General features: G+C 33.1%; 1 protein-coding gene across 4 annotated transcripts in view; it reads left to right on the top strand.

Annotated features, from left to right (window-relative positions):
* LOC118748176 (CYFIP-related Rac1 interactor B) overlaps positions 1-11,490 on the top strand; it is a 37,893-nt gene extending 26,403 nt beyond the window's left edge. For all 4 annotated transcript variants that reach the window (XM_036482536.1, XM_036482538.1, XM_036482537.1 and 1 more), the window contains exons 3-5: positions 4,575-4,838; positions 10,765-11,027; positions 11,085-11,490. In XM_036482536.1, coding sequence (XP_036338429.1) covers positions 4,575-4,838; positions 10,765-11,027; positions 11,085-11,349 — 792 coding nt within the window. In that variant the 3' untranslated portion in view covers positions 11,350-11,490. The remainder of the gene's footprint in view (positions 1-4,574; positions 4,839-10,764; positions 11,028-11,084) is intronic.

An 11,490-nucleotide genomic window follows, 5' to 3' on the forward strand; every position in this document is an offset into this window, starting at 1 on the left:
TTCAACAATTTGGATCCAATATTTGCTGAAATATCGCAGTTCTTGCATTTTTTGAAAATACCTTTATGTGGGAAGTGGGCATGGTTACAGTCCGATTTCGCCCATTTTCAATACCAACCTACCTTCGTTTTTGCTAGAGTTATCGTGTACACGGACGTGTTTAATTTTGTCTTGATTTTTTTTGGACTTAGCACATTTACATAAAACTGCATAGCAACAAGTAAGAACAACATTACGGTAACTTTTTTTTTGTAATGATGTATTTTGAGTTGTTCTATCTTGCTGCATTAAAATCTCAATTTTCATAAAAAGTGTACTTAGCACGTTTGCACACTAAGCCAAGTGCAAAATACGTCTAAGAAAAAAAATCTCAAGAATCAACGCGATTTTCTAGGCGGCTGAAACTTGCGCTTCATTTGACTAAAATCGAATGTGCTATAAAACTGCTTTGCAGAAATTCTGAATAAAAAGTTGAAAATTTTAATAAAATTATTGTGAATTTTTGTGAAGATTATATTAAGTGTGAAACTTTGATTTATATGGTTTATATTATAGAATGAACTATATTCCCATAAATAAATAAGGCAAACAATTTTTCATGAAAATAATTGTGAATATTATATTAGAATAAAGTGTATACTTTCATTTGTCGCCTAGTGTATATACACATATGTACATACATATGTAAATAAAGAGTGCCTACAATGAAGTAAACTGACTTTCACGCCAAATAAATATTGCTCGAAATAATAAAGAAACCTCTTTGCGCCACAAGTAATGAGTAATTTCTTTTCTAAATTTGGTCAGCATTTAAGAATTTTGAGCGCTCTATTCGTCTTTTGGTTTCGTTATTCTCGAGTGTGTTTAAGCTTTATTTGATGCGGAAAATTTGATGAAATGAATTCCAATTCCATTGACCATGAGTACCATTTACAACTGACCCTTGTTTCACTCGAGTGGATTTCCCTAATATGCTTGACCACTTCCGGCGGTCATCGTTTTACACATTGCAGATATGTATACACACATATCTACAGAATTAGATACATACAGTCAATCATAATTTTGAAATTTGTTTATTGTCTACGTGAAGACATACATACATACTAGAGGGCTGCATGAATTCATTCAAACTTCTAGCCAAACAGAGTGCAGTAGATTTGAATATCTTACATCACATACAAAACACTCAGCGTTTGGAATTTTGTAACTTATGAATATACATTTTGTTTTATATTTTCTACCTTCAAATGGAAGAATGTGAATGGTATTGCTGATTTATGTTCCTCTTTTTTTTGGAACATAATTTGTTTGAGTACTTTGTTTTATGTATACAGCGCTCAATATCTTCACTTCTCTTCCTTCCATGCCCTCTTTGTTAGAGTATGAGTACTTTACATATTTGAAAAAAACTTCACAGTGAAACAAACTGAATTCCGATGCAGACCTTTAGTACATATGAAGAACCCAGCAAAAACTTTGATTCTTTGGCAAGCGCTTACTTTTTGTATCGATGGAGTAACGCATTACAATACGCCTCAAGATAAGATTACTGGTAATGCAGTGGGAAAGCAGTGTGTGGTGAATCTCGATAAGCACTTTTCGAAATTCACCACATACCTTCTAGTTTACAGAACACATTACTTAAACCTGGGCATGTCATTGAAGGGAAGCGAGAAAGTGAAAAATTTGGTTTTGAGGCGTATTGTAATGCGTTACTTTATCGATACAAAGTGTAAGCGCTTACCAAGAAAAGAAAAGTTTTTGCTGGGTATGTACAAAACATTTGTATACTTATGTATATGTATGCGCAGATAATAAATACTTAGCCTACCCTAACTACTAGTAAAAATGCGTTACCGTTAAAAGTCTATTGCGTTTGAGAAGGGGGCCTGCTAGTTTTTATAGACAGAGTTGCCACACAATACAATGTAAATTCAAATGAAAATATGCAAGAATCACGTCGAATCATATGTTTCTTATAGAGTTCTCATTCATAGATTTAGCTTTATGGCCAATATCCTGTATGACAATTAAGAATTTTTGTAAATGTGCATACATAGTACATATCGTTACCTTAATATAGAAAGGCCCTATCTCATATCGTCGATGAAATGCAAAAAAGCCGTTATTAAAAAAATCACTGTATGCACATTTTGTACATATTTATTTTCAAGACTGATTTTATTATGCTAATGTCAGGATGATTAATAAAGAAATATTTAAATATGCACATACATATGTATATGATATTTATATTTTTTTTAATAAACAATGTACATGTATTAAATTGAAAACTTGAATTATTAAATTCTTTTAAATTCAAGGCATATTCAGTTCCTGTAAGATTAAAAAAATATAATTATCACGTTTTAACTTCCAGTTTTCTATATTTGTTTTACGCCCTATTGGAAAATTATAAAAAAAAGATGTATGCGGTTTTGAAGCTCATCCAATTTTAGTACAATGAAGTTAAAGTTTGATGTTGCTGAAAGATCCTTTGATTTTTGATATTTTTTTTTGCTAGCGGTGCTGTGCATTTTTTTCATACGAAAAAATTGTCGAACGTACCTTTTATGTTTTATTAACAACACCAATCTAGACGTCGTCAAATTAGCGGCCTTTGTTATCGTTAACGACAACAGCTGATTTGGCGATAACGAATGTTCTTAGGGCCCTGTCACACGGTCAGTAATTATCACGATATTTGGATCGCGATCCATATTGATGGATTGATGGATCGCGCACGAATGCTAAGTAAATGTTCAATATTTATCGCGTCAGTATTTGCATAATTTTTGTGCTGAACGCTTATTATGACGCAAGAAAATATTTTTATTTTGTACAAATAATCTACAGATAATGCATTCCACAAATATATTAAAATTTCCAATGTTAATTCAAATTGTTTCAATTTGTTTTAAAAGGTGTTAAGCAACGGGAGCGAAGGCATAGCGAATACGTTTTCGATGTTGGCATTATGAGAGTACAAGATGTACTGACGAAATGTATGGATCGCGTTTTGAAAGTGCTACACGTTCAATATTTATTGACAGTATTGCGATACGCGATCCAGATTTCAAAATTTTTAGAAATTTTGCGATATGGATCACGATCCATCAATACTTGGATCACGTCAATAAATACTGACCGTGTGGCAAGGCCCTTAAGGAAACGTTTACTGAATAGCTAAATAGTTAAAATTGTCATTTAGCTGACTTAACAATAACAAGAGTTGTTAAAATCGCGGAGTGAATCGCATACTGGTTAAAAGTCAAGGAAATGATAAATATAAAAATGAAAATATCAGAAATATAGAGAAAATAATAAAGATAAAGGTGGAGACAAAGAAAAAGAAAAATAAAAGGATAAAATTGAAGAGTGACATGTTATGTTGTGTTGTGTATATATCCTGTTATGTTGCTCAACGCATTTTACCTCATTTTACTTCCAAGTAACTCAACTAAACTCAACTCGGCTCAGCTTAGGCCACCTCAACTCATCTCAATTTTAGATGTTGAATTTCAAACGCTGGCCGAACACTAGTGTATATAAAACAAGTAATTTTTAAGCAAAAAACCAAAACCGACTTCAATTCTCATATAATTTTCTTTATGATCCAATGATCAGATCTAAGCCAAATAGAGTCGCTAAAAATTGTCGTTAATTTGTTTAGAATTTTTTTTTGTGGATCACACGTTATATGGAAAAAAATGAGCAAACCCCCCACCAATGAAATTCTAAAAAAATCAACGGTAATTTTTAGCGACTCGAAACTTACACTTTATTAGACTAAAACTCAATGGGATACAAAACTGCATACCCGATTTTTTTTTTTTAATATTCTGATTAATAATTTGGAAATTTTTATGACAATTTGTTTAAGTTTAAGATTAAGTTTTTTGAAATTTGTACAAGCTTTGAAACTTTTATTTATGTGATTTTCGTTTTAGACTGAATTATATTTTAAATGAAATTTTTTAAAAATAAATAAATAAACGTAAGTGGCAAACAATATCATTTTGAACAAAAATAGGAGCTTTCGCCGTTTCTCAAAATTAAATGCTTTTTCCAGTAAAGTTTAATGAATATTGTTTGAGATGAGTAAACAAAGATTTTGCGTCCAAAATTTTTGCCACGAGAAATTTTTGTATTTACATATCGTTACCTTAATATAGAAAGGCCCTATCTCACATCGTGGCTGAAATGCAAAAAGCCTTAACCACCCAAGAAATGCAAAATTCACTTTTTGATTGATTATGATGCATTTGATTGAAATATAAGTTTCCAAATCGTTTAATGCAATAAACAATTTTAGTTAGTTACGGCTTGTTTGCATTTCATCCACGATATGAGATGATAGGGTCTTTCTATATGTATGTTTGTATGTACAATTAGTTAGAAAAGATATTTTATTAATAATTAAGATAATCGAGATATCTTTTGAATCCTTTCATAATATGTATATTTTATTTTTTTGCTTATATCACTTAATTATGATGACATAATAGGAATTTGAAGAAGATTGGATGAGCAGAGACTTTTGGATTAAACGAAAATGTTTTTTTTTTCAGGGTGCTGGCAAGGAGATTCGGGAGGCCATTGCTGATCCTTCACCGAAATGTCAGGAAAAAGCGTGGGATGCAGTTTTGCCTTTGGTAAAGAAGCTGAAGAGGTGCTATGAGCACTCACTGGAACTAGAAAAGATCGTCCCGAAATTGTTGGGCCAACTAGTTGGAGGCAAACTGAATCCTACACAGCATCTGGAGACTCAACAAGCACTAGTCAAACAACTAGCAGAAATTTTGGAGTTTGTCTTAAAGTTCGACGAATACAAGGTAGTTGCTCACTGTTTATAAGTTGCTCACTGTTAATTCTTCTAATTTGTCTTACCTTCAGTTAATGGTGTAATTTCATAAAACACATCTAATTTTTTTTCTTTAAAAAGGCTGGCCAATGTCTAAGTACAGTGTAGTGTGAAACATTACATCATTTGAGCAACCGCCACGGGAATTCTCCCAGGCGTTGATCCTTTTGGGGTAGTTTTGACGTAGAATACGTCTTACGTCTCGATATGGAGGCTATGCTCAAATGTTGTAGTTGTAATTTTTAGAGTTTCACGAAAACACGCTTATTGCACGAGAACTAATGAAGCGATTTCAAAGAAAAGTGTGGCCTTTCAAAGATAAAATTACAAACCTATCGACAGATTCATTTTTATAAATTACCAATTCGGCTTCTGTCGTACGAACAACGGTAAACATTGGCTTATTTTGGGGTCAATTTTGAGCCTTTAAAGTGCTCTAGCAACTTATGATTTGCAGATATAGGTTCTTCGGAGCAATAGAAATATTATTTTCTACAAATTTTACATAAATTCAACAAATATTGAGCATTTTAAGGCAAAAAATTGTTTAAACAATTTTTTTTATTACCAAAATGCACGAAAACCGCTCGATTGATTTTCTTTATGTTTTCTTTAACCAAAAATTCAAGTGTTATCCTTTCGTTTGGTATATGGGAAGTATTGGTTGATATCTCCTAAGTATGTTTATTTTGTTCAAATATATGGGCATAAATGATTTTCCATACGGAATCACTTCGTCATCATTTTGGAGGGGTGCAATAACACCATACGCAATAAGACCATAATGGCTTCATTTCGCTTTGCGATTGGAAATAAAACCATAATTTCGATACGGCCTTATTTCCAACTGGAAATGGAAATAAAGCCATTATGGTTTTTTGCGCTTTTTAAAATTTTTGTTTGGAAAACATAAAACCAGTTTTTGCGGAGAAGACTTGGAGGGCGGCGCGGCGCGGTGCAGGGGAGGGAGCAAATGTGCACCCGCCAAGTTATGCACTCGCAAAATTAAAACCTACATGAGTACATATTTTTATTTTCCAATATTCGATAAATCCGGAAATATCAAATAGTTATTTATTTGATTTTATTAGTAATAATTTGTATCAATTTAATTTAATTTAATTTAAATAATTCACTATCATAGTATCACAAACATACATACATACGTATGTATATGTTTTAACAAAATCAAACAAAGAAGCTTATTCGATAACGGAACAAAGAACCACTAAACTTAATTTCGGCGCGCACAGAACACACTGTGGGTACAATAACATAGCCGAGATATTGGTACGGCTAGAGCCTACTCAAAAAGGAGTTGTGCGCGTAAAAATATTGCATATAACATGCCCGAATTTTGAAAACTGAAATCGTAATTATTTAATTATTGGTACTCAAAATAATTTTTAAAAAAGGTTTTTAGTTTTTTCATTTAAAGTTGCCGCCAGGAGTTAACATCTCGTAAATATTGTTCGGAATGTGTTTTCTACTACAGATAACTTTTGAAAAAAAAATAAATAAAAAATAAAAGTTAATTTCCCTTCACGGATTCGTAGTACTGGGGTCTATATGATACCCCTTTTGACGAAATAATTTGATGATTACCAAAATTCAACACGTCCCAGTCAAAAATGAAAATTCCATTTGCTCGGCGCTAGCGCCGCGTTATTGTGGAATGCTCCAAAGAAATTGTACGGGCATGAGGATTTTTTGACAGTTGTTTGGCGTTTGATGCGCCAATTTATGGACGGAAGTAAGCGGTTACCCAACGCACAGCATTACATATGTAAGTCTGTTGGTTTTTGATTTCTACGTAAAAACTGAGCTATATAATACGCGAAAACTTTTTCGTCATATAAAATTTGTAGCATTCGTTCGATTTTACAAAATGGGGTATCAAATTAAAAAGGTTGGTCTGTGGATGCGCAATAACTTATTTTTTCAAGAGTTGCCACCTGATAAAAAAATTGAATTCAAATTATTTTTAAGTTAATTCAGTTATTACACTATGAGTTACGATCGAAATGGTTTTGAGAAGGCTTTAATTGTTAATTATATGTAGGAGGGTTGCCACCTGTTTCGAAAAGAAAGTTCGACTTAAATAAAGAAAATTGTGATGTATATCCTGATATTGATGTCAGACGAAAGGGGTTGTGGTTTGAAAATATTTTGCAGAGGGTTTCCAACGTGTTAAAAATTTAGATTCAATATAAGCAATAGGTTAATAAATTCCTTCAATATGAATAAAAATCAAAATTACTTTTATGAAACCTTATTTCCAAACTGCATGTAGGAGGGTTGCCAGCTGATTTTATAATTAAATTCAATTTGAATTAAGAGTATTAGATAATTTAAATATGTATCACAATACAAGTGTCAAACGAAAAAGGTTTAACGACGTTTTGGTTTAAAAATAATTTGAACAGGATGGCCATCTGTTTGAAAAGTCGAATTAAATTAAATTATATAAAATATTGAAATATTGGCGTCAAACAATGGAGTATTAAGAAATATTCAGTTTGAGCATTTATACCATTAAAGAGCGTTTCCACCTGTGTAAAACGTTAAACTAAAATTTTTTAAATGTCAAATGAATTATTAAAGTGTGGGTATAAATTGAGTAAAAATTTTTTTCTGCACTTTATTTAAGAGGGTTGTCATATGTTTTAGAAATTAAATTCGACTTGAATTAAGGGAATTAAGTACAGAATTTAAATATGTATCGCAATATGTGTGTCGGTCGAAAAAGGTTTAACAAGGTTTTGGTTTTGAAATATTTTGAGTAGAATAGGGTTGCCACCTGTATCCACACAGGCTGCGCTTCTAGACTTCCCGAAGACTTCCTAGACCCCCTTCCCGAAATCCTGGCTACGCCACTGAGCATACATATAGATTTCTTCGCAGTGTATTATATTAGATGTAGTTAAGGCTTTAAAATAAGCTTAGAAATAAGTTTTATCCAAAAGTTCGTTTTTACGTAAATAGAAACTTCTCTTTCGTTTTTCATGGATCGAAGGCAAAACCCAAAGTACCATTCAGTTGAATGAAAATCCACTCGCTTATTGCCACTCTAGACATAAATGGAATTTTTCTATTTTAAATCACTCTTTTTTCAGATTCGTGCAATCGAAATCGCAAATCCTTTTGTGCAAAAATTGGTAATAAATACATTACCTATTACATAAGTTGGACATATATGCATACATATATGTACATAATACCGCCTGGGTAAAAGATTGTCATAACCGTCATTTTGATGGTTTTCAGTTAAAGATGCAGTTTTATTTTTTTTAAATAAGATCTTTCTATTGGTGCTATCAGGTTTTGGATAACTCCTTTAGTTACCGAGATATTGGGTAAAATTTTGTCGTATTTGCAAGTTCGCAAGCGACTCGGTCAACATTTTGTTGTATGGGCGTGTGTGAATCGGTAACAAAGTTCGCGACAAATAAATTTTTGACAACTATGAGGTGAATAAAATTTCACTAGCTGATATGACATGACATGACTTGAGTAGTCATGAGGCTAGTGAAATTTTTGACAAATGCATAGAAAATTTTGACAATCGCAAAGATTGTTGATGTGTGTAATTTTTCGATAAATAAAAGCTTAAATTGATGAATTGCAATCAACGATCGTAGATGCTTTCTTAAAATATTAATTTCACTTCAATTTGTAATATTATATTCCACATAAATCTGGGTTATCAAAAATTTACTGCTGTCAAAAAATATTTAATTTCACACAGCAGATTGGCAAAACTGTCTCGCCATAGTCAAAATATTATTCAACAACTTTCCCCATGGAACTTTGTTACTAATTCACACACGCCCTATGTAACGAAAAATTTTACATACGACAAAATTTTCATACAGTTTGATGAAATTGATTACTTGTTAAAATATTGTCTTATGTGACAAATTGTATGGTACATACGACAAAATCACACCAATCCTATACAATGCATAGTCGTATGTGTTACGACAACTCTTATTGACAAATTGTTTAATAATTTGCTGATTTTTATTCAATAATTTATATCACAGGTGTATTAGAATCAATTTTTTTGCATACGAGCAAAAAATAATTCAATAATTTCTGCTTTTTGTTTACTTGCTGTGTGTGTGATTTGTAATATGTATGTCATACAGCTGGCTAGCGTTTAACGTAAAAATTGAGAAATTGTGCCTGAATCTTTAACATCGATTGCCGAAAACCTGCCGAAAGTAACATACGACAATCTTTTACCCAGGCGACGATATGTAGTACATATGTACATATAATGTTGTGGTTATACATATGTACATATATATTCTACTCGTTAAGTACCTTAATGCCAAAGAAGGAAAGAGTTTAAAAGCTAGCAATTGCATTATTTGAAGTGACAATCTTTTGTATCGGTTGTCGAATGTGCAATGAGCACTGAGTACGTGCTAATGAAGATGTTAAGTATGGGCACATGAGTTTAATGGCTTGCCATTGCCATGCGACTATTCAAAGGATGTCGATCTGCTTAAAGGGTTCTTCAGATTCTTTGTACGTACACTCAAAAAAATTTTTCATCAGGATGATGCTATTTTTTAGCCTTCAACATAAAACTTTCGAGTATCTACTTGTACTAATTCATCATTTTATGTTATGTTATTTATGGCTACACTGATACCGAAAAGTTATAATGGGCCGTATGAATAAAAACTAAGCAATTGCTTTTTCTTAAAATTGTATACCTTTTACTTAAATTTTATTTGAATAAATTGAGTAAAAGATGTGAGGAAAGCCATCGCTTATTTTTATTATGTGTGGGTCAGCTAGGTTTAGTAGCTCCACTGGTTTCCTAGAAATTCGCAAAAATGTGTTTTTCAGCTGTTAAACTAGGTGTCTTTTAGGTGTTCTTCAACGCCACTAAAGCTAATTTAGTAGGTTTACGTAATCCTAGCTGACCCACACATTTTTGCGAATTTCTCGGAAACCAATGGAACACCTAAATTAATTTTGGAGGCCTCAGTTAACACCTAAAAGACACCTAATTCCTAGCTAATTTTTATTGATTTTTGGCGACTTGGGTCAGCTAGGTTATGGACGTGTGTTACCCATCATTTAAAGGTCTATAAATCTTCTTTTCAAAACATGTTTAGTTTTTAAAATCGGATGCAAATAGTCAAGCTGCTAATAGATAAGTGCATCAAGTACGAACATAACGGTTGTTTTTAAATAAAATAAAAATGTTTGTTTCGGATGCATTTCATGACAGAATATTATTCCATAAATGGACAGTTCACCCTAATGATAAACGATCTGGAAGTTGAAATGATCCAGCTTTCCTCTGGCTTAGTATTAAAAACCATAGTTCTCACTGAAACGATTTTTCATCGCAACACGCAGACGCCCCTTTCATTCTTAACGTTGATTTCTCCAAAGTTTTGATCTCGTTTTATTCTCTAGCAGAACGTTCCCCAGACTTTTGTTCTTATTTGATCCTCCTTGGAACCGTTCACGATACTTTCGTTCTCATTTTATTCCCATTGGAAACGTTACTGAAATGTCTTCTTGATTTCTTGATTTCCCCTGATTTTTTTTTCGCATTTTGTTCTTTGCGGAAACGTTGCTAAACCTTCTGTTCAAACTGCTCTCAATACTTGTGTTCCCGTTTGATTCTTTTGTGGGAGCGTTCTTGATATTACATTTTGTTCTCATGCAGAACTAAACCAAAACTGGAACGCGTTCTCGGTCCCTGTTTTTTATCTTCTTAATAGCCAATTATGACTCTATTGAAGTAAATGAGCGTATGTATGTATGTACATACATACATAAGTATCTATGTAGTAACAATTCTTATCATAAATACATATGTATGTATATATATATTTGTATGTAAATTTCTTATTCGTAATTTTCAGATGAAGACACCGGCGATACAGAATGATTTCAGCTACTACCGTCGCATTGTCAGTCGGCAACGTATCGACCAGACCAACAACATGTTGGTGAGCACGGAACTGGCTAATCGTATGTCCCTATTCTACGCACACGCTACTCCGATGCTTAAGGTGCTCAGCGAGGCGACATCCAAATTCGTCAACGACAATGCCGATGATGTGGAGAATACGACCGAAACTCTTGGTACAATGGCCAAAGTGTGCTTGCGAATGCTTGAGAATCCGTAAGTATTTATAAACAACACATGGACATTTCACCTGTTTGTTTTTTTTTTTTATAGTAAATTGCTGCAACAAATTGAACGAGAGGAAACACATCTGCTGGTGCTGCGAGTAATGGTTGGCCTTGTGATATTATATGATCACGTACATCCAGTGGGCGCCTTCGCACGTGGCTCGCACGTAGACGTTAAAGGTTGTGTCCGCTTGCTTCAGGCGCAACCGGCCATCAAAGCGGAGCCTTTATTAAATGCGCTGCGTTACACGACAAAGCACCTCAATGAGGATAACACACCGAAAAATATTCGCAATTTATTAGCAGCATAATAACTAAGGCAGTGGCGCCTGACAGCTCAGGAGCAAATTGTCATCAACACTGCTAAATCTCTTCTCAACTACAGACACTACCGCCATGCTGCATGCAATACGTTTAACACTAGTAAACAAACAAGATAAACAATAACTTTG

The sequence above is a fragment of the Rhagoletis pomonella genome, unplaced genomic scaffold (genome assembly GCF_013731165.1).
Source record: "Rhagoletis pomonella isolate Grant_MI unplaced genomic scaffold, Rhpom_1.0 Rhpom_scaffold_00012, whole genome shotgun sequence".
Taxonomy (NCBI): domain Eukaryota; kingdom Metazoa; phylum Arthropoda; class Insecta; order Diptera; family Tephritidae; genus Rhagoletis; species Rhagoletis pomonella.